The following is a 25,151-nucleotide window of genomic DNA, read 5'->3' on the forward strand; positions in this document are numbered from 1 at the left end:
TCTTTTGGAACACTTCAAGGGAAATAGTATCAATACATTCATTTTAAACTAAAGGGGAGTTGTCTCTGTAAGTAGAATTAGACTCTGTATGTAATTATCTTGCTCTCAGAAAATCTGTCTTATTCACTAGAGGAAGGTTATTTGGATAAGAAAAAACATCTGGAAAAGCTCAAAAAATAAGCTGACTCGTACCAGGGTGTACTTCAGTTCTGAAGAGTTCCCAATAGAAATCTTTGAAATGAAGAAGCTTTGATGCCAATTCGGTCATTTGTATGGAAAATGTAGCTAAATAATTGCCTCTTAGATGTGATTTGCAAGCACTGCAAGCAGTGTTCTTAATTCTGAGCTTGCATTTCATATTTTTAAATGTTATCAGTTTGTTTGTGTATAAGTGGACAGAAATACCTGCAGCTAGTCTGATTTGATTGGATATGACAAGTACAGACATTCCCAGCTGATTTGAGCTAAGCTACATTTTCATACATCCCTGAGGGCAATCCCCGTAACAGTACTCACTGAAATCTATTCTAGCTTAGCAGACTGCAACTGAAGGCTGCCTATTCAAATAAATTGCATAAACAAAACACAGCCAATTAGATAACTTATAGCTAGAAAGACCTTTAGCATGTGTTAACTAGAAGTGAAGCAGAATTTTAATGTGGAGCTGATATTGGAAAAAGGGATATGAAATATTAAAAAGTGAAAAAAACAGTGATGAGAATTACCTCCTGAAAACATCATGTTCCAAGTCTCCATTTTCATACTGAAATTCCAGCTATAACAAGCTTTACAGAAATTCCATAGCATTTTTCCCCCTGATTTAAGCACAGCAGTGGTCTGTACAGTAAAGCTTATGGAGAAAAAAGAACGGAAGTTTTATTAAGCAAGGACATCATCACTTTATGTGGGATTTCCTCTATTCTGGGAAAGAAGCTCTTTTACACTTCCTGCTAATAGCAAGTTTGGTTAGTTTCCCAGTGCTCACATCTCCTGTTCCAGATGGTCAGTGACGTGAAACACTAATTATCATCAACAAAATAAGCTGGGACTAAACCCTTCCTCAAAGGTAAAAAGAGCAGATGGACAACCATAATTTCATTATTATAGAAATAATAGATGGAAAGGATTCCTCATTCACCTTTTAAAATCACTCACTAGCTTATTGCACAATTAACTCCTTGCTCTGTTCATTTATAAGTTACTCTGTTATTTGACTGGTTGAATGGCTGCTTGGTACATAAGCTTTTCTAAGAATATTGGGAATAGTAGCCAAATTCATCTTGTCTAAGGAGAACCAGTAAGTGAAATGTTTGGGTTGAGCTTCCATCTAGCATTTTGCTTTCCTTCAGGTTTTCAGGTAATTCTATTTCATTCCCCTCCACAGTGTTACAGCCATCCTTCCTCAGGAATCTTTGTGGGTATAAAATCACAAATAGTATTTATCTGGAGCGAGGCAATGGCTGACTCCAGAGAACCAGTTAGTCATTTGTCCAGATCTGTAGCTTACAGGCATTGAAATCCCTAAGTCTTTGTCAAGGATTCAAGGTCATGCAAGTCAGTACCATGGAGCAACTCTTCCTATGCCTGTTACGGTCCTTTGCTGGTCTTACTTTGGTCTGTGAGTTCTAGATCAGGTTTTGCAAAGGCAACCACCCATCTAAGCCTGCCACTGTTCAAACTGAGCTTATGGAAGACTCAGTTCCTCCAGTTCTACCAAATTAACTTATGTAAGAATGGCTACAAAGAAAGGGTCTGGGGGCAGCTCCCTGAGTTTCTGGCAGAATCTCATCCCTTTTTTGAATTCAGATTCATTACCTGATTGCAGCACACCACTCTTCAGAACTGGCTGTCCTAATTCCTATACTTTTCACAGTTTCTTTACAGTTCAGGAGCACGTTTTGAAGTACTGCTTAAAGATTTCACAGACACTCCTAACAAAAGAACACAAAACTGTGAAATTGTACCGGAGAAAAATAATCAGGTTTTCCTCTGCATCCCTATGAGTAAACAAGCTTTTCTTCCCTCTAAAGAGTCCTAGCTACAGGTTTATGTATCACTGTCATGATCTGTATTTATACAGTATGCCTTATCTTTGTTTCTCACTATGTCTTGTCTCTTCTCACTCTTTTTTCTAGCCATGCCTTCACAATCTCCATTTGTTTCTTTCACTAGTTCAGTTTCTTGCTTTCTCTTTCATCTCCGTTTCACCATCTCTTCCCACCTGTAGAAATCTACATGCCACCTATTTTCTTTAAGCAGGAAAATGTTGCATGTGTTAATCCTTTTTACCTTTTTGTCATCTGTCTGATGGCACAGGTGCTTCTATTTCCCTCTTCCTTGGCGAGAAGCATGTCTCTGTGCACACTTTGTACAGTAGTTGGCAAGGAATGAGGCTTACACATTTTTGAAAAAGAAGTATCTAGGCTGAACAGTTTCATGTGTGGGTACACTAAAGCTATTAACTGTATGCGCATAAGGGCCCACTTATGAATAGAAGTGGTTTTTTACGCTATTACTTACATACTGCCATGCCTAGGATGCATGAACAACCTCTTGTCTGCACTCAGGTACATGTTGGAAATAAATAGAACTTAAATGAATTTCTTTTTCACTCCAGTTGCTAAAATAGTTTGGTAAAAGACACCAAGAAATTGCATGAATACATGGTTTAAAAAATGGCTAAAAATACAAGGGCAATAGAGAAACAAACATTCTTTTTTAATATGTGATGAATACTGAAGCAATTATATTTTTGCTATTTGCTAACAGTGCCTAATAAATCTCAGCAGGAGGTATAGGATACAGGCTGACAGACTTCACCATGTTCTTAGACTGAATGAACTCTCAGTTACTGACAGATGAGGAGGAAACTGAAACAAAGACAAAGTCTTGGCTGATAGAAAAGTCTTTGTTTCTTAATTGTTACACATGATACAAAAGGTTTTGAGATAGTACATATGGAAGCCCACAATGCCACTTTTAAAGGCCACATTCTGACTACAACTGCAGTTTAAGCGAAAAGTATGATATGAGAACATTCAGCTGTCTTTCCTCTCCAAAATTTGTTATTCAATGGGTTCAGGGATCAAAGCGTGGCAAAGTCTATACAGAATAATGCTCAAAGAATGGAAGGTCAAAGGATCCAAATTAGAGGCAGTCCATGACAAAAGAAGAAAGCTTAAAATAATCATAAAGGGAGCCTCACATCTACTGAGATATGCATCAAGGAGACACCCATCATAGCTTTCAAAGCCAATATTATTTCCTGCAAATCCCAGCTCCCAACTCCATTATTCAGCAGCACAGTTACAATATCTTTTCATGTCCTTTATAGAACTGCTGATTTTAATATAGCATACACAAGGAATCACAATGAGAAATTGTGAAAAGTAGGAAAGTAACACTTGCAGATAATGGATAGTTACCTCACTAGGCCAATCACCCAGTGAAATATAAACTGAATATTTGTACCTATATTTGGTATTTGTCAAATGTCTGTTTCTTCAGTCTCTGATTACATTTTCCTCCTGTGTAAACCACCTTCAGGTTCAATGACATAACAACAGAATTAAAACCACAGAAGTAATAAAAATACAGGTAAACAAATAAGTAAAACCAGAAAGCTTTAAAGGTTCTTATTCATTTGCTATTTGAGGTCTCTTTGATCAAAAGAGCTTCTTATGTTTTGAAGAGATCTGAACTGAACTAAAATTAGTAATATCATGACTGTACTTAGCAGTAAGAATCATCAGTGTGACAGAAGGAATTCCCTTGACTTCCTAAGGCAATTATAGGGATCACTGTCTGAGAAATGTCAAGCTTAGAGGGTTCAGCACAAACTGAGCTGAACTCTGGCTTCTGAGTTATTTCCTCTGGAAATGGATACTGTTTTTCAACAAATTTGTCTCAGTTATTTTTGCTGTGTTATTATAGAAAGCCCCACACAAACTTCCATGAGAACTTCTGCCAAGAAAGAGTGGTTTGAGCGTGATATGAACTTGTATAAGGTACTACTAGACTAGAATGAAAGTATTTTCTGAGCAGAGAAGAGTTATGCTATGACATGTGTTGGTACATGACCATCCTGGAAATATTTAAGAGGAACCATGAAACTACTTTTACAAGGTATTTCCTCACTGGGCATAGTAAAGCTGACCATCACCTTTATCAATTTCCCCTGACCCTTTTCCCCTCAATACTATGCCTAAGTATCACAAATACATTGAATAATTAGAGTTTCTCCTTTGTACTTTATCCTACTGTAGTGGATAAGCACTATTTATGCTAAAGAAGGAAAGACAAAAGCAAGAAAATGGGCAATCTCTAACTATTTGTCATAAATCTCAAGCCTTTTAAATTATTAAAAAGGGGTCTGGATTCTATGGACAGTTAATTTATCAAGTACAGATATGTTGTCATATGCTGTAGCTAGATCATGAAAAATGGACTTGAAATATATCTACTGTTAGAGAAAAAACATATTCCAAGAACTCTGGAAAATGAAATTTCTTCATCATGGTAAACTGCTTGATAAATCTTTGAACTAATCCATAGAAGCTTATTATGTAGAAAGGGGTTGCAGTGCTCTTCTACCAGCACAGAATGTTGGGGGGCAAAAAAAAAAAGCGGGGGGGGAAGAAGGAATGTAACCTATTTATTTCAGACCATCTTACCTGGCCAATAGAAGCTCACTGAATTCCTGAAACAATATTGCATCTGTGAGCATCAGTGGAAATATGCATCTCACCAACAAATACTGTTCTTATCAGCAAGGGGTCTGTGCTGGTTTTGGCTGGGATAGATTTAATTTTCTTCACAGTAGCTAGTAAGAGGCTATGTTTTGGATTTGTGCTGAAACCAGCTTTGATAACACAGGGATGTTTTCGTTATTGCTGAGCAGTGCTCACACAGAGCCGAGGCCTTTTCTGCTTCTCCCCCCACCCCAGCAGCGAGCAGGCTGGGGGGGCACAAGGAGCTGGGAGGGGACACAGCTGGGACAGCGGACCCCGACTGACCCAAGGGATGGTCCAGAGCATATGGCGTCATGCTCAGCATATAAAGCTGGGGGAAGAAGAAGGAAGGGAGGGATGTTTGGAGTGATGGCATTTGTCTTCCCAAGTAACCGTTACGGGGGATGGAGCCCTGCTTTCCTGGAGATGGCTGAACACCTGCCTGCCCAAGGGAAGCGGTGAATGAATTCCTTGTTTCGGTTTGCTTGTGCGAGCAGCTTTTGCTTTACCTATTAAACTGTCTTTATCTCATCCCATGAGTTTTCTCGCTTTTACCCTTCTGATTTTCTCCCCCATCCCACTGTGAGGGAGGTGAAGTGAGTGGCTGCATTGTGCGTAGTTGCTGGCTGGGGTTAAACCATGACCGGGTCATACAAGAACAGGATCTGTTACGCCTTCAGTTCTTACCTAGTTCTAAGAATTTAGCCTTTTGGCGCTGGTCCTAGAATTTTGCAAAGGGAGCCTTACAGCCTGACTGTGTCAAAATCTGGGCATTCCATTGCCTAATTTTTGCTAATCGGCATGAATGAACTTTGTGGAATCTGTACAACCAATAGATACTTTACAAAAGAGGCAGATATCCATTTCAAAAGAATCCAGTATTTTTTGTTTGCCTTCCTCTTCACCTTTTCCTGAACCTCCAAGGTTATCGCCTCTTCCTTTACATACAATTTAAGGTACTTTATACTTAAAAACGGAAAGCCAAACTTCACAAGAAAACTATGCTTGCAGTATTGCTTTCCTCTCTGCCTAGAAATATCTATACTTGTAAGCCTTCTAAGGCAATTAGCATTTTGACATGGGAGGTCTTCATTTCATATGTCAGCCAGTTTCTGTGTTCTCTGGCTTCACTGCCGTGTGATCCTCAGCCATGCTTTTTATCTCCAGGATTTCCACTTCCTTCATGTATCAAACTGTTCTTGATTGCATATAACAGAGCTAGTAAATCTATTCCTTGCCACATGTCACAGTGTCACATGTCCTGTGTCCTCTGGCTGCCACTCACTTACTTTGATTACTCATGAAAAACACTGCCGAATGTTGATGTCCCTGCTGTCCATGTGACTTCCATATTATCACCTCTTCTAGGAAGGGGATGAAATTCAGGCCCACTGAGCAATGGTACAGAGCCAGCAGAGAAATGAGGTCATGTCTTACACATATTGATGATACAAACACTTCTGACATTGGCTACAATAGAAACATCTCTCGTGTAATGTTCTTTTAGATAATTTGTTAGCTGGGAACACGTATCAGTATTCATTATTGCTTTCCATATCCTGCACTCACTGAGCACTCAGCATGAGAAAGATTAAATAGCTCTGCTAAATATACTGTCTCGATGCTAATGACCTGTTCAGCTACTTTTCAATCACATCTCAAGCTATTCAATGCTTTTTCTACAACTTCTTCCATGCTTTCTTCATCAAATTTCTCTGCAAATGTGCAAAAACCATGCTAAGTCCAAACCTACAGCATGTGCGCTCAAAATATATGCGGATGTTTTCTTCAGCGAGTGATGCATCATATGAAGACAGAACAATGAAAAAGGAATGAAAATGAAATAAGAGGTTGATCTTATTTGCTCAAAAATATCCATAAATTATTATTTTTCACCCAGATTCTACAGTCTTCATCACACACAACTCCAACTGAAGTTACTGGGAAGTTTCTCAATTTTGATCTTTAGAATGTGGACCACAGCTAGTAAGTGCTAAGTACACACAGTTCACTGTATTTGTAAAGTATTATCTACAAACCTAAGCAATGATAAACATTCCTGGGTCTGAAATCTATGAATTAAATAATCACCTTCAATATCGCATCCTATAGCATGAATGCCTATGCATATCTGAAGCTGAACAAACTGCTGCTTTATGATGTTCACAGAAATGGATGGCAGAAGGTTAAATTTATAGCTAAGAGAACAGCCTTATGTATGCTGGAGCATTTGTATGCTAGATTTTGTTGTTAATATTTTTGCAAAAAAGCTGAAGAAGTTGAAAACCCAGGGGTTGGAGAATACAAACAGTGGTAAAAAAAGCTATCATCTGGAACCTTTTATGTAACCAATCCCCAAGAAAGCAAAGTCATTCCACGCAGTATATATTATGATACAGTGATACAAGAAACAAAATCTTAAATTATAGTCTTTCATTCTGGAAGCTACAGAATAAATTCAGGTAAACTTCTTGGTGATGAAGTACAATGTATCTGAAGAACTGAGAATTATTTCTTTCTTAAAAATTGTAATAAAAACATGATTGGAAAGATCTTTTCATAAAAGGTTGCCATAATCTGTTGTCTAAAATTAAATTCCAAATAGTGAAACAATCTCTAATCATAAAGACTATAAGCATATTTAAACACACTCAGAAGAAGGTCAGATATCTTATTTTTCCTACATATGTTTTATTTGTTTGTTTTAACATTAGCATATATAAAATACTTCTACAGATAAAGCTTATGCCGTAAATAGACACAGAAAGCGGACACAGGTGCCAAGTCAATCTCCTGGAAAACAAAGTACGTAGGAAATATTTGTGGCGTTATTAGTCATATAGGTTTTTCTGGGTAAAAGCAGACATGTTTAGTCATCTAATAAGTATTGTTTTGTAGGGCTTCGTTATCATTTTTCTTAAATGTCTTGAATTCTTGATATAAAACAGGCTCAAAAAATTACTAATTTTGAATATTTAAACCCTTGTTTTCTTCCAAAATGTTTATTTTCTGTGAGAATTCTTACAGACTTTTTATTAAAAGGAGACTTTTGTCCTAATAATAAAAAGTTATAAGCAACTCTGCAAGTTACTTATATAGGAGAAAGTCCTTGTTACATCTATAATACCCTTGCTTATAGAGGCCCCTGTGTATAAGAGCTCTCCCAGATGCACAACAGCTTGTCAGCCTTTCTGCAGCCACTACTGCCAATTTGATTCACAGTATCCCTCCTGCATGGGTTATCTTAAAATAGCACAGTATAAATGAAATCTTGCAATTATCACAAACACCAAGGTGTTTGGTATTGTAAGATGGCCTACAGGAGAGCTGCTAATTTGGCCTGGAGAACTTGTGTACCTCATTGGTATTTTCTGAGGGCAACTGGCCACAGCGTCTGTACATACTGTTGCAGCAACACACAGCTCATGTGACTTACTAAATCTATATGAAAAATGTAGGGGTAGCTGGTCCTGCTGCTCTCCTTCTTAAACTAAATGATAAACAGCACAGGAAAAATAGAGGTTGAAGGGAGAAGCTGAAGGGAAAGAGAGGCATCAATATAAAGCCTTGTCGGCATACAGCCGTACTACCTTCACCTTGCCAAATTGCCACAGCCAGCCATAAGGGCCTTCCCTCTCTTCTCGTCCTCCCATTCCTGCAGTGAGTCGCTCCTGCAGATGTTAACTTGGTTATTCTGTTAGTTGATGAAAGACACTGTATATTCTCTTACTCTATTTTCTCTTTACCATTACATAGTGTACAAAATGACTTCTTATTGCTTTTCCAGATTTGTAAACATTATTCTCACACCTTTTAAAGTAGTCGCTTATTACTGTAATTATGAACATGTTGTGCTTGCACCATCCTGAAAAGTGGTATGTGTTACAGAGAAAAAAACTAGCTGTTGTTTTGTAGTGACAGAAAAATAAAATTCTTCATTTAAACTTGGTTTGGTTTAGTGGGGTGTTAATGCACTTAAGCTGACATTATTAACAGTATATCTTTACTTAAAAGGCTACAGGAAGGAAGATCATGTCAGGTTGCAGAAACATTGTATTTGTGCAGAAGCTGATTATTTAAGCCAGAAATTAATGAAATGTGAAACTAATGATGCTATATATTCTCTTCGGCCTCTACAAATGACTGAATATTTCAGAGAAATCAAAGTATTAGTCACACTGAATATACAGAAAAATACACTACTTTTCCAGTCACAACAGATCCTATGGTAAAAAAGAGTTGAAATCTCCCATGTACAGCAAAGAAAACATGAGCAGGAGATAGCCAGCATTTGCCTCAGGCATCCTTCCTATAGATTTCTGTATCCATGTGCAGGCTGAGGGTCATAACCTAGACTTGAGTACTGGGAAGAGTAGAGGTTAGAAACTCATTGATCACGTACTATCTGATAGTACTTTTCTTTCTAGATTTGCTTTGCAGTTGAGTTGCACCTTTGAAGAGATCCATGTGCTTTGACATCACAGCAACTGAAAACTAGAGACAGTTAAAATATTCTGCATCTCCTTGAGTTGCTTGTAGTCTAACTGTTCCATAGCCTATAGGAACCTTGCACTAACAGATGAAGAGTCTAAATGAGCTAATAACGTCTAGGCCTTTATTAAACAAAGCCAAGTGAGAAAGAAAAAAATCTGACTTTCTGTCACCTACATGCTTCTTTCCAATTCTAATACCTGCTTTAATGCTTTTCTACCTGTTCTCTCTACTGAGATTTCTATTCTTTGTTTAGTTTTCCTTTTGCACATTTTATTATCTGATGTACTAGATGCTCTCCTAAGTGATGCATTCCAACCACAGTCACTGAATGTGACAGCTGTGCTGCATCTAATCATGAAATGCTGTGCTTAGACACTTGACAGTGTTTGAAAATTTTACTCTTGCTCTAAAAACAATGTGAGAAGTTTAGTGTAGGTGAATGTAACTAGACTGATAATTAGGAATACTATTTTTTTGTATTATGAAACAATTTTGTTTGGGTTTTTTTTTGCAATTTGACTATTATAAGTTTCTCCATGGGGTTTCAGACAAAATATAAAGCTCATTTTTTAACGACTGTAAACTCTGTAAAAGTCTGTTTTTCTGAAGGATAAGATAAATCCTAGTTCAAGGAACTGTACTTTAAGGAGAAAGGTGGCACTGAATTGAGGCTTACTGTGAAGCATCTTCAAGCATCCTGGAAAACTGAATTTGATTTTGCAGAGTTCTGTTACTTTTAAGATTATCTGAGAGGATTATTTGTATTTCTAGCAAAGCTCTAGGAAGCATATAATACATGTAGAGTGGAGTTAACTTGAGATCCCGTTAATCGTGTACTTAGCAGCTGTGTTTTTAGGACAGCACATACTTGTGTGATTTTTGGCCTATCATTTGTGATTTGTTTGAGGATTCCCGAGAATAAAAAAGCTATATATAAATTTAAGATAATAGTATCAGCTGAAGCTCTGTCAGATTCAATAGGCAGAATTAGATAAACTGAGCTGCTGTGTACCACTTCGTGGTTTTAATCTTGGAAAATAATAGATTGCAAAAAATAAAAAGAACCTGTCTCCAATTTTCTGGTTGCCCTGTCCTAGGTGCTCATTCAGCAACATTTTTTCAAGATATCTTGTTTAGATGAGAAAAGAAATAAAATTAAATTAAATTTACACATTTTACAGAATATACTGCTTTCTAGGTTGAAGAAAATGAACTCAAATTGCTTTCTGGATACACAGTTACCACTAACAATACTGGAATTCTGGTATTTAACAAACCAAGAACAACTCCAGAACTACATCTCTGTAATGAAATCTTCAAATGTTATACCTATACTTGCACAAACTATATCAGTGAGAATTATATCAGCAATTAAAGCTCATAATTATCTCACCAAGTAAAGAATGGAGGTGGGTGTACTTACTATGTCAGCACAATAGCCACAGCATCATTTAGGACACTCTCTCCAAACAAGAGTGTGTACAAATCTGTATCCACATGCAGCTCATGGAAAATAGCAAGGACTGTCACTGTATGGAGACAAAGCAATGTGAGTTTGTTATTTTCATATTCCTCTGGCAGTTCAATAAGTAAAGCAGTGTTAGAATATGGGTTTTGAGAGGTCTTGTCCTATATATTACCTAAGTGGATAACAAAAAGTTAAAAGGGATCAACTGCAGTATATAAGATCCTTAAATCTAGCAAGTCTCTGAGTTTTGGTGCTTCAGTTGAGTTAGGAAGAAACTTTCCCTCTCATACAGAGAATCATGCATAAATGAAAAATGTCACAGCATATTTTACTGTGCATAAAGGACTGTGATGTTGTGACCAAGGAGAAATAAGGGTGCTGAAAAGACTTGGGTTTTGCTATGGACTTTGTGTGTGATGAGAGTAGCAGTTTACCTATTTCAAGAAGGATATAATAATGCTTATCCATCTGTTATGCATGTTCACTGAGGAACATGCATAATAACCTTATACTCTGCACGATCAAGTCACCCCCTGTCATGTCAAGTGTAGCATATCTGTATTCATGAAGGTCTCTCATCCAGATCAGGATATCTGATACTTGTAACCCATTTTAAGGTTCCTTCAGCATATCATTAACTTAAGTCTCTTCCTTCTCCCTGAGTTATATGCTGTATTGGATTTTTAGCTTGCCAGTGTAATAGAAAAAAATAGAGTATGTTGAATTTAAATTGAAGTTGGCAAATCCTTTAGACACACATCCTCAAGGACACTTGGCTCATATTCAGGAGGTTAAGCCCTATAGACATTAAAGGACACTTCAGTTGTTTTATGCCTCAGTTTCCTTACCAGTAAGCAGGGGATCACAATCCTTCCCAAGGTCTACCTAGCACTTAATGATCTCCAAATTAAGAAGGCTACCTATGATCTGTGTTGATATTATTATTCTCTCTTTATATGGACAAAGCAGAGCTTTCTCTTTTCAAACAGAATTTAATGTAAAGGCCCACAATTATTTGTATAGTTAAAAATTACACAGTAACTCACTGCTTCACTGGTGCTCATTCTAGTACATAATTGTGCAATTGACTCAATCCTCATAGCCCAGGAATCCCAAAGATTAGTAGTGCCTCTGGGATGCCATGTTAACATCTGACGTTTCAGAAATGAAAATTATATACTTTTACATTGAGATGACTGCTGATAATTCACACAAAAACATGAACAGGTGATCATGCTTTGTCTTAATAACATTTCTTGGAACTTCAAAATAATTACTGATAAGATTTTCTAAATGGCACTTAAATATCTGTGTAATCTTAAAATCAGTTTACAAATCCAAAATAGATTCTCAGTTCTCCTGTGAGATTTTATGTCAAAGTAATCTCTGTTGATGTGTTATCTTTGAAGAATTTTGGAAGTGTTATTCTACAGAAGGCAATTTAGGAGATCTGTGTAGCGGAACATTTGCTGATATAGCTATATTTAAATTAGCTACTTATATTTAACCATCCTGGTAACCTCACCCATCTACTCCCAGTGCAGTTATAGTTTAAACTAGGAAAAGAGTTCTTTCCCCAGAACAGCTCAAAGGTGGAAGAAGAAGTTTTATTGGCAACAGATATTTTCTTGGTTCACCAACATCCATATTCAAGTTTTTGCTCGACTACCAATGCTGCCTTAATATGCTAAATGTGGACCCAATTTAGTCTCCCATTCTTTGATGTTATTGGCATAACAGCAGACTTGTTTTCTAAAACTATTTGCCACTTCCAGCTTTTGCTTATTAGCTAATTAGTTTGGGTTCACATTAATAGTCCCTCCGATAATGACAGAAGGAAAAGAAAATAGTAATCAAAGTCCAACGCTGGTATGCAAGTGTAGCAGGCCAAGCCAATTAGACGGATGCCTACACATTCCTTCCTCTTGCCTCCTAAGAAAACAGCTTTCTCTTCTTGCTTTCTCTCCTGACTCTACCCAAAAAATCTGACTTAAAATCTTTTCAAATGAAAGCAAAATAATAAAGCAAGCACAGTAATGCATCAATTGGCTCTTCTGGGAGAGACTCCCCAGTTCACCCAGTTCTCAGAAAGTATCTTCCCTTTCAAATGTTTCTCCCATTCCCAATGGAGGTTATTGGGTCTTCTTTACAGCATTGCCTGTCCCTGATTGAAGAATTCAGGTCTCTGCTCTGTCCATATGTTTGTCTGGCCATATGTTGTCACAGCAAGCTTCAGCCATACCACTGCTAACAGATATTTACCTGGTTTGTTTTTAAAGAACTGAAGTGATGCTGGTTCCACAAATCCCAAGGGAGACTAACCTGCTCTTTCCTATTCATATAATTTATAAATGCAGTTATTCCTGAATGTCTAACCTAAATCTTCCCTTCTGCTCTTCAAGTCTGTAATTTCCACTCCTATCCTAATGAGACATGAATAATTTGTCACGTTTATTCCTTTTTTCATTCCAGCAACATTTTGCCTATTCAGAGACTCATTTCAGACATCTCGTCCCTAAACTGACTCACTTCTTTCAATCTCCTCCTTTCAGTAATGTTTTCTAGCCCTCTAATCACTTCTAATCAGTCCATATCTTTTTTGAAATACAGTGCCTAAAATCAGATCCAAGTGCTGCAGTTCACACTAGCTGTCAAGAAATAGAGCGAAAAGATGCTGTAGAACACGTTAATAAGTCCTGTTTTCCTTTTTTTGCTATGTATTAGTACTGATGACTCATTTTCATGTTGTAAACTTGAAAACATTTTCAGTGGTGAATGCTCACTTCTTATCTTCTATCTATGAAGTTGATTATTTCAAAGTGTAGCATTTATCCTTATTGATTTTAAATCACTGCAAGAATCATACCGACTTCTAATTGTGTTCTTCAAAGTGTTTTCAATCTCCTCACAGCATAGTATTATACATTAAACAAGCATCCTCTATTGTATTAGCCAACTCATTAATGAAAACATTAAATAGTATCTGTATAAGAACAGAGACCTGCATAATATTTAGCACATCCAGCCCATTTAAGAGTTCAATAAAACATTTTCACCTCATTTTGCCAACCACCATGTGCTGGTTTGGCTGGGGTAGAGTTAATTTTCTTCACAGTAGCTAGTATGGGGCTATGTTTTGGATTTGTGCTGAAAACAGCTTTGATAACACAGGGATGTTTTCGTTATTGCTGAGCAGTGCTCACACAGAGCCGAGGCCTTTTCTGCTTCTCCCCCCACCCCAGCAGCGAGCAGGCTGGGGGGGCACAAGGAGTTGGGAGGGGACACAGCCCGGACAGTGGACCCCGACTGACCCAAGGGGTGGTCCAGAGCATACAGCATATACAGCTGGGGGAAGAAGGACGAAGGGAGGGATGTTCAGAGTTACAGCATTTGTCTTCCCAAGTAACCGTTACGGGGGATGGAGCGCTGCTTTCCTGGAGATGGCTGAACACCTGCCTGCCCATGGGAAGCGGTGAATGAATTCCTTGTTTCGGTTTCCTTGTGTGCGCAGCTTTTGCTTTACCTATTAAACTGTCTTTATCTCATCCCATGAGTTTTCTTGCTTTTACCCTTCTGATTTTCTCCCCCATCCCACTGTGAAGGAGTTGAGTGAGTGGCTGTGTTGTGCTTAGTTGCTGGCTGGGGTTAAACCACGACACACCATCTAGTAATTTCCTCAAGATCACATTTGCCTTCATTAATTATGAGAATCTATGGATATAGTTCAGAAGGGGCCTATTAAAAGGGATGTGATACTGTTCTATGGAAGAAAGTTAATTTAAATTACTCTCTGGATAGAATAATACTCTAGGAATAATCATTGTCCAAAGTAGTCACATCATGTTTTGTCTGATGGATGACTTTAAAACTTAAGGAAATTAATTTAAAAATTCAGTATTTGCTATCATATACCATAGTAACATGTCTAATATTTGAGAACTTTCATATCTAAGTAAAGATTATAGATACTATAGTGCAGTAAGTATGGCCTCTCTGGCTTTCTGAAGGCGCTTTTGAGGAACAGTAAGTAGGGCTTGGTTTTTGTGTGGTAACTACTCAAAGGCTTGTATAATTCATTAGATACAGTATGTGTTATGAAAATACCAAACTACTTTTCATTAAAGTACACAGCATCTCTTCATCTCTTATTTCAAACTAAGCATACGAGGACACAGACAGAGATAGGTAAAGAACTAGAAGGACAGGTAATTGGGGGACAACAAACAAACATCTTTTGTGGTAGTAGAAAACTGACACAAATAGAAATAACATGTATCACAGCTCCTGACTCAGAAAAGGTTGTGACCTTCGTTAAAAAATACAGTAATGGGAAGCATGAAATAGTGAAACATCTAAGATTTTTGCAGTAATTGTGCCAACAGAAATCTGATTCACTTCTTTGTTGACTTCATGGACTGAGGTAACATCTTTTAAATGCTAAGCTTAGCATGATTTTGGTTGTACCCAAGTCAGAACAAGTGTCTGTGGAGCTGTTTTGTGAAGGGTATCTTTTGACATACATAGGAACAAATTCGCTTGTTATTAATTCCCATAAAAAGCATGTATAACTGAAATATAGCAAACTACAACAATTCTTAAGCTAGCTGTATCCAATACTTCTTTGCTGTTATGTTTGGAAAGAATAAGGAAGGTCAGAAAATAAATGAGACCATCATATAAAGTACTGGTATTATTGTACCTCAGTCTTCTGACTAGAACTATCAATATCTTTCACAGCTCATGGGCCCAATTCTTTTAGGAGGGCAGTATCAAATGGGAAGAAAATGAGATGAGAGAAATCTCACTTATATTTCCTATAAATTTTTCTCTAAAAATAACAATTCCAATTTTAATTACTGTCTCCTTTCCCTACTAAGCAGTCACGCCACTCACAGATTAGTTCAGTGGTGAATAAGAAGAAAGCCTAAAAATATTTTAATTAAAAAAAATTTATAAACATTCTTATATAACCAGTGTATAAAATGTATTAGCTTGCTGAATTTATAAATTATGCTTCTTAATGCAAAATCCTTTGATTTTATGAGAAACAGAAACTGCTCTTTCTCATAAATATCCAATTTTATCAATAACAAAAGCAGTGCAACTCACATCTCCAGTTCCGCTGTAACCATAGTAACTTCAAATAGACAAGAGCCTTGTAACTATTAATATGACCAAAGGTAAGGGAGTTCATATAGCTCAGGAATAGCTGTGCTTCAGCAAACCTTGTGAAGGTAAATCTGTTTTCTATGCTTGAAATGTCAAAAGTTAAAAAAAAAAGAAGTGCTAAAGATACATGAAATGTCTTTGGATTGGAAGGTCATTGCACAGAATGTGTTAATAACAACAGCTAAGATAAACTGCCAAAGTTGTACTTTTCAGTTATTTTTTGATGGCGAAGGCAGAGGTCAAATCTTTTCATTCATGTGCCAGTTTTGTTCTGTCATTCACCTTATTCCATTACAACCACTGGTACCCTGAAGCAGCCTATTGCTGGGGCTTATTGCTGTGTCTGCCTTTCAACCACAGAGGCCAGTTGTTGTCAGAATAACCTTATCCACACTCACATGTGAGGCAGTTTCATTTTGAAGGTCTCTGATGCTCAGAGACCAAGAGCTGGGGGCTCCACTCGCCACACCAGCAACTTTTCCACAGTCTCTTTGCTGCTCTTGATGAGTGATGCATGTACCAGAACATAGGGAGGAACTGCTCTATCCCCTTTGAAAGGATCACACCAAAAAAATTCCAGAGTCAGGTAATATTAGAAATCAAAAAACAATACTAACACAAGGGAAACCCTTTCAACATTTACAGAGATGAAATAACAAGAAAAAAATATAAACACTGGTCTGTAATTTTAAATCAAAGACTAATGAAGGGAGAATTTGGGAATTTTAAAATTCTATAGCTTAGAAATTAAACCTCTCACCTGAAGTCTTGAAATGAGAAGCTTTTTCTGCTGAAATGATAAATTATTGGTAGGAGATATTTCCTGTAAAATGAATGATTCACTTGAAAGTAACCTTGCTTCGTCCCTGAAGTTTCTACCTTTTCTTTCTAGAGACCTGAGAGTTTTTTGAAGCATCCTTATGTATCACAGATGCTTAGGGATCACAGTCTATAATGCAACAGTCCCAAGCATATCCAGTCATAAATTCATTTCTTAATCTTAGTTCAAGTGCTAGTTTTCTATATAAGTGAACCTATAGCATATAAAAGCAGTTTTTCTGAACTAATTTTATGCGAAAATCTCTGTGTTAAAGATCTTCAAATACCCTTCAAAAATAAAAGCTACAGAGTGCTATGACATTATTTCCTTCTTCCTAACAATATCAGCAACTTTTAGCTGGCATACATTTGTTTACTGCCCTGGTAAAAGTCTTCATTTAACATGTAAACATCTACCAGTCATCTTTACGACTACAAATAAGGAACTCAATCAAAACAACTTCTGTCAAGTCAACAGATCAGTTTTTAACATCTTTTGAGACTTAATTGCTTTCCACAGCCAAGGGAAATTAAATCTCTTTTTTAAATGAGCTTATAATCCTACACAGTGAAGAATTAAATGAAAAATCAGGTAGCAAATCTGACAGGAATTTATTATTTAATCTTAGGACAGTAATTTATTATTCTATCCTTTTCTATAACACTAACAACATTTTACCAGAGATTTCTTTTTTTTAAAAAGCTAGATATTACATATAAAATCATTAGACTGATTATTTTATGCTATAGTATGTATCAGTCCTCCAGGGGAACATGTTTTAACTGATTTTGGAATTCCAATGAGCTCTTTACATGGCTTGAGATTATAATTCACTAGCAAATCCTACAACACAATGAAATATTTTCATCAATGTCTACCATTTAATTAAGCAAAAATTTCATTCAAAATTATCTAAGTCTTTGAGGGACTGAATTTTACAGATAAGATTAGTAAAAACATGAAACAGCTTAGAATACTGTGAATAGATGGGAGAGGGAACAAGACAACATTAAAAAATCTCTTGGAGATGCACAGACACTCTATATAAGCAGAAGAGTAACTACAAACAGTATTAATCAATGATAGTTTCTGACACTGAAAGCAGTTTTCTTAACTGCAGTGTTAGCTTTTTAAGCCTATTTAAAAATCTGGGAAAAGTAATCCTTGTCACTTCTTATTCCTTCCAGGGCAGGAGGAGCTTCTCTTTTTTTTCTCATGATTGTTCCAGATTAATCAGTGGTGATTTAATACTATTATAATCAAAATCAGTGCATTTGTCTTACATATTTCCCCTCATAAGTGAACACGTTCATTTGTGAAACTAAATAGTGTTGGACTGGAAAATGGGAAAAGAAACTAAGCCAACTGCAATATTCTTATTCATGGCACAATCAAGAAATGTACTTGGAAGCTGTAAGCAACCTTTTGTTCCATAAGCAATTTATTTTCATAGGTTTCCTCTCAGTTTCTGTTTTTCTCTCTTGCTCTGAGGATAGGCTCCAATCATGTCCTGAATCTTATTAAAGTAGTTGGGTGATTTTATAAGTGGTAGCATATTGGATGCTTGGATTAATTCAAGAACAACAATTTGATGCAGCTTTTACAGCAATCTTGCAACAACCAGTTTTGTAGAAATAAATGGTTAAAATATTTTTAAACCATCAGAATGACAAATCACAAGCTCTAAGTTGTTTGTTAAATATTGAGGGTTCGTTTAAAAAATGGAACAAATTTGTAGAACAGTGTTGCTTTTTGTCATTTCTTTTAATAGCCAGGAATTTGAAAGATTTATTCATAAGTTTCTCAGAGAAGCTTCTCAAGGCTAGTTAACACTAATGCAGCACGTCATGTGCATCACAAAATGCTTTCTGTTCTACTTCCTGTAACAGCTCAACTGAAAATTTTGCAAAAATCCAAGGTACCCTGGCAGACTTTGTACTTTGTCTCTTTGTAGATAACATATAAAAACATCCTTTTTTCACCTCCTCCTTCACTATTGTCCCACAGATGCAAAAAGCAATACTTTCCTTTTAATATCAGAGTACTCTTATTAACATTTTCAATGTAACAAACCCCAGGCAAATCTATGAAACCTAGGCTAACTTTGAGGTTAGCCCTGTTTCAATTAGGAGGTTGGACTAGAAGACCTCCAGATGTCCCTTCAAATCAAAATGATTCTGTAGTTCTGTGATTCCAAAATTCACTGAGTCTGTTTCCCACACTTGGCAATTTACTGTAACTTTAGGCTTTAAATCTCACATCTGTGAATTCAAGTCAACCTGTTGGTATCTATTTTTTTAGTGTTGTATTTATCATGAAACACTGCATTCAAATTGTAAACCAATACCTTAAATCCAATATTTATATGGCCAAATCCGAAAGCTACGTTCCCCATATAATTTATAAAATTCATGAGCTAAACATAGGTAAACCAGTTACTAAAACAAACACAAGGGATCTCTGGAGCCAATGTGACTTATGATTATCAGAATATCAGACCAGACATTTAACAGCTATGGGAATAAAAAATCAAGAACGGAGACTTTGAACATTTCTATGGCACATGCAGTTGTTATGTTCTTATTTACTCTTCTGACTTTTGAGAAAGTAATTTATTTTAAACGGTTACCTGGATCTGTGGCAGACATCAGCGATCCAAAAAATAAACAGTCGGTGAAGTGGAATTCCCATCCTTTCAACTGGCCAATGTGTACCATGGCCTTCACAAAACCATACATTATCAACCTGTCAGGGGAAAGATAAGACAGGTATTCAGACAGAGTAAGTAACACTCATGCTTAATTTACAGTACTAAGCAGGTTTTTATTCTCTTCAGCTTCTTTTAAACAAACATATCGTGTGAATACTGAACATAAACTGCTATCATATAAAAATTCTAATTCCTATTCAACTGTTCAAGTATTGTATTGAAATGTCACAGACAATTCCAAAGCAAAGACTTTTCTGAATAATTGTCATCTGCTGGTAGCAGAGGACAATGCTTTTAGCTGTTTATTTTTCAAAAGGAAAGATAATGCAAGCTTAAGAAGACATTATTAAGACTAACTTGTCTAATGTTGTAGAACATTTAAACAAAGGCAGTTCTACTATCAGGTCTGTGGCTTGCTCTAATATTTCTAAATTAATTGTTTTATTCTGTCAGCTTTTAAATGTTAGCTGTATTCAAAGTTCCAGATAAGGTCTCCAAGTGAGACAGATATTTAACAACTCAGAATGACAGTGAGGCAATAAAGTCACACTTTAAAATGCACTGCTAAATCCTCGCTAGTTTCAACAGGAAATGTTATTGGTTTATATAACTAGGTAATGCCATCTGAGATGTGTATTCTAACAAGAATCTTGAAATACCTTGAAAAAAGGAATTCACTTGTTAGAACTTCTAGTTGATTTTTAAATTTTTGTACATTTCCAATCTATTTAATAAAAAACTCCATTGCATTCAATACCTTTTCCATAATCACAACACATAAATTAATAACTGTGCTCTTCTAACTAGACTTTAAAAAAATCATTTAAACAGGGCTACATGCATTCACATACCTAGCCACGTTTTGCCCTCAGCTATACTCCTAAAATGTTTCTGAAGTCACATAAGTACAGAAGATCTGAGTGACAGATAAAAGGCTACTAAACAAACAGCCTGAGAGTTAATTACAAATTGTTTTCAGATACTTTACCACGCTGCAGATTTTCTGAAGTATAGTAACCTTATTACATTAAGAGGGAAGCAGTTAGGTCACCGCAGAATTCCCCAATGGTCCTAAGTATTTGTGTCTGTCTTTACATAAGCTGCCTAGCAAACAGTCAGCCACCAGTTGTTCTAAAACAATTTATGCAGCTGTGGGTCTCCTTGATTAATGAGCTCACTTTCTCTCCATTCCCAAAAAATAATGATTCAAGACCCTGCAGTGAAGTTAGTCTTTTTATCCTGAGCACAAATATGTCTGCTTTAAGGAATGAGTTCTTAAAAAACTGACTGTGGTGCTGCTATCCTGATTTGCAATTGTCTCAAAAGTCAACAGTAATGGAAGTGAACATACGCATGCCTTTTAGAAATAATTGCCCAACCTGCTTGCCGTTTTGACCAGAGATACTCTTCTGACTCAGTTAAAAATATTTTAAAATAATAAATAAAATTAAGTTTTGACTATCTGGCAAATTCAGTCATGATAATTCTTTAAATACCCAGTGTAGACATCATCCTGGTCTTTAGCTTTGTTTCTTATACATTACTAAATATTTTCAATATGTCTCTGCTTACTGTCTGTACAAAGTTGCAGATGAACTGGACAAAATTTGATTCAGGAGTCTTTCATGGACACAGGAGGTCTAAATTTGCCATAAATTTTAGTACAGTTGAAGACTGACAGAACTTGGTCTTAATTCACATATCATTCAATTTTTGCCTGCACTGAAAAGGGAAATAAAACTGAAGATCAGACTAAACAATGGTGCTGATTTAACCACTGAGGTCTTAACCCTCATCCAACAGAGAAAAGAGAACCACAAACTCAGAATATTATATTTTCTTTTTTTTTTTTTAAATTCATGAACTACTTAATACATTTTGGTAATGCTAAAATGGCAAAGGTCCAATTTTTCAAACATAAACCCAACTAAGTGCAGACATACATTTGGATTATGTGCAAAACTGCTGGCTTAACTAAACCACAAGAATCTGTACTTGTACCTCCTCCATCTAACACATATGAAAACATGCAGAGAAATAATTTCCTATTGCAAATTAACTTTTAAAATGCACTGGTTTATCTTTTCTTTAAAAGCTGTATATTTTTAATGAAGGTAATACATTGAAATGATCATTAATCATCATTTATCAGTGATTTCTTACTAGACACAGCCATACAAAATGCAAACCTCCCTTCACTTTAAATAACTTTAAATAACTTTAAAGTATCTTTAAATAACTTTAAAACAGAAAATTTTATTTCATTTTCAATTATAATTTGCTAGTAATCTCAGAATTTGATTTCTCATTATCTTCTCCAAACTACACAAAAAGTCCATCTAGAGGCTATTTTGAAAACTAGAAATCAAAGGGCAGTTCTGAACAGGAGTAAGTTCTCTGATGTTTGTAAAATTAACAGAACTATAGCAGTTTATACCAGCCAAGAGTTTGCTCTCAGGAAAATAATTTAATATATTCATTGTAATACAGGATATACTTTCACATCCACTAAAATAATTGGAATTTACCTTTACTGTATTTCTCTAGATATATCACAAGCTATGTTATGTGTTTAGTATTTTTTAAATTTACATTGTAAATAAAATTGCTTTTGTTATCCTGTATATGACATCAGATCCTGTTCTCAGTTTTACAGATCAGAACTAAGAGAAATTCCAATTCTAAATCACAGGAGTTAATCTGCATTTTAGACTGGTAAAACTGAGATCAGACTCCAACCCTGTGTATTCCAGCTTGTAACTTTTTATTATTAAAAAATTTCACTCTGACTTTATCATTGTCTTCAGTGACAGAGATTATTCAGGTCACACACTCTAATATATAGTCAAATTTAAAAAATAAAGCTATTTGTCTATGAGAAATGTTAATAACTCTTTTTAGAGTACTAGTTGATGATGTAGTGTGACTTTTCCACTACATATTGAAAAGCTGGATCTCAGCTGGATACCTGAGCTCTCGATATTAAACATCATCCAGTACTACACAACATAACTGTTCTTAATGGAAATCCAGTGAGGAAAGCATACCCCAATGACAGCAGGAGATTAATCCCAAGGAAATACCCTGCACTGATGCCTCTATTGCTATTACAAACTAGAATTGAAAAAAATAGTCTTATTGATTTTTAGGGCTGGTGTAATTTCATTTGATACATTTAGGTTATTTTTAGCAAGTTTACATCCACCAAGTTTCAGCAAATCTGATTGCTTTATTCGTCTTCAACAATCCACTTAATATATGTTAAAAAAAAATATTAAAATATCTGTTAAAAAGTTGTAAATAAGTCAAAGTGTCAGTGAGACTGAATTTCCTCCAGAATGTTCCTGTCCCACTAGAATGGAACCCAGTGCTCACTGTTGACATAGAGTAGGCTATTGACTCAAATCAAGTTAACAATATTAGGAGCTCTTAATCTGTTTAGTAGGATGATAGTTCCATCTTTCGGATCCCTGTCTGTGAAATCATCTTTTTTACTTTGCTTTTTTACTAATCTAGAATGCTAAATTTTATTTTTTTATTCTTTTAGAATATCAGAACTGAGATCTTCAAGGCTGCATAAAGAATATAGAAGCTAAGTTGCAAATCAATGTAAACCTAATTTCCAATGTGACTTTGAAAATCTTAACTTTAAAATACACCTGCAAAGTAATTTTTGTATATTTCATATACTTTTTAAAATCTTGGTTTTGATCTATATTTTAAGGTTTTTTGGAAAGTGGTTGCCCCTTATGGGACCTTTATCTCTGAGTTCTATGTGATACTTCTCTGATAACAAATGTTACAAAGTAACTGCTATTTTCTGTATATGTCTGGATTTTGCATTTATACCATGAACTGTGCACCATTTAGAATATTGTATTAGCCACTTGAGATAGTGTTCTTTTATTTTCCCAAAATGAATCAGCAAGTAGTATTCTATGGAACAAAAAGAATGAGGCACAGATCTATGAAAGGGTTTAGATAGGAGACTTCTACTTACGTTGGAAATCTGAATCCTCAGAGCTGCTGCCTTAGAGTCTTACTACACTTAATTTTCATCCATAAAGCCTCTTAACTCCCAACAGGTCTTTTTTGGAGGGCTTGTCCAGCACTATATAATGCACGTACTGCTTGTCTAAAGATTCTTTGGGATTCACAAACTAGTGAATGACCTGTCTTGCCAGTGAGGTCTGTTAGAGAGATGCTGAGACCTGGCCCTCACAAAATCCAAAGCTGAATGAAAAAGAGGTGGTTCCACTTTGCAGTCCCTTTTCATTCAACTCTAATAGAGCAAGACATGTGAGCCTCAGATTCAAACCCCTCCTTCACCTCGTTCACCTTCATTTTTCCTAGATACTATGAACATGCCAAAGAGAGACTCTAGGTTCCCAGTGCCTAGAAGCTGCTCCACCTTGCTTATCATTTGCCATTATTCATTAAACTAAAGAGCTGGAAAGTGCATGAATGTGAAAGTGTATGTGGTATCAGGTGATTTGGGTCCTCATCCTGGGTGATGGAAGCCTGAGCTTGAGCCTACACTTTGAAGTCTAATTCTTTTCCCCTCTGTCCCTCTAGCTTTGTATAGGTAACTTGAAGCTGTGGATCCTGCTAGGTGACAAAGCATCCTAAACCATGTCTTTTTTGGCATCTAGGAATATATGACTGTTCAGGGAGCTACATACAATCAATACAGAGCAGAGAGTTGATTTGGGGTTGCCCTGCCTCCTTATCAACTTCCTATTGTCATGAATAAATATGCAAATTCAGCAATTTATTTGTGCAATCAGAAACTAGATGATTAGAAACATTAGAAACAATATAGGAACATTTAGAAAGAAATGACAAGTAAATTGATCAGTAATAAACAGTCGCTGAAGACTTCTAAGTTGGACTTAGCAATGGTTCAGCACTGCAAATAATACTTGTGAATAACTGATTTGGTCATGGATTTGGAACATTAATACAATAGTACAACAGGAGAATGAAACTCAGATTAGCTTTGCGCAGGAGAGCTGACATTTTCTACACCCAAACATATTTTTTTTGAAAGTGTGGGGATGAGCCCATCAAGCTACAGCAGGTATTTTGCCACTTCAACAGGAAAAGAAAAAACTGGTAATGTAATGAAACACAGGAGAATTCAGAATTTTCCAGATTATGCAAATCTGGCACTTACTGCCTCATCTCTAAAAAATGCTACATACAATGCTGTCATTACACAGTAGAGGAGATACCACATAAATAGTTGACTTGCTGAAGTAAGAATCATCTGTGAAACTGAGCTTTAACTACATAAATTCCAGTATGAATTGGCAAGTACACCACATAAAATCTCAGTACAACAATGCAAAATAAACTTTAGGCTGACAAAAAAATTAAAGAAAATAACAGACACTGAAGAACAGAAACAAAATCTCTGCAAGGCTTTAATGATTCTGAGCATTGGGCTGTCCTTACATTTTTTAAGCTGGACTGGATTAAAGCTTGCCTGTGTGAAAAAAGGGGGAAGAATCTCCGTATGTAAAAGGACCAGGTTTTTTACTACCACAGTTCTGCTGCTACTAACCTTTTATTGCCATGCATTGAGGAAAGGAGTTTGGAAAGCACATTGGCTGTGTGGGTACTGCTGGAAGTTTCCAGTGAATTTATTTATAAAGCTGCTCTCTAGCTGCTTTGGGATTGGGACATTCTTGAACTAGCTGCTGTTTAAATGCAGAGGGGAAAAAAAGAGCCCTCTCCTAAGGACTTTACAGAGTAATT

At 36.2% G+C, this 25,151-nt stretch overlaps 1 protein-coding gene across 3 annotated transcripts in view; it reads right to left on the minus strand.

The window, feature by feature from the left end:
* SLC9A9 (solute carrier family 9 member A9) overlaps positions 1-25,151 on the minus strand; it is a 237,887-nt gene that overhangs the window by 147,628 nt on the left and 65,108 nt on the right. For all 3 annotated transcript variants that reach the window (XM_069792259.1, XM_069792258.1, XM_069792260.1), the window contains exons 5-6: positions 19,311-19,426; positions 10,648-10,753 (exon numbers count right to left, since the gene is read on the minus strand). In XM_069792259.1, the coding sequence (XP_069648360.1) occupies positions 10,648-10,753; positions 19,311-19,426 (222 nt within the window). The remainder of the gene's footprint in view (positions 1-10,647; positions 10,754-19,310; positions 19,427-25,151) is intronic.

The sequence above is a fragment of the Haliaeetus albicilla genome, chromosome 9 (genome assembly GCF_947461875.1).
Source record: "Haliaeetus albicilla chromosome 9, bHalAlb1.1, whole genome shotgun sequence".
Lineage (NCBI taxonomy): Eukaryota > Metazoa > Chordata > Aves > Accipitriformes > Accipitridae > Haliaeetus > Haliaeetus albicilla.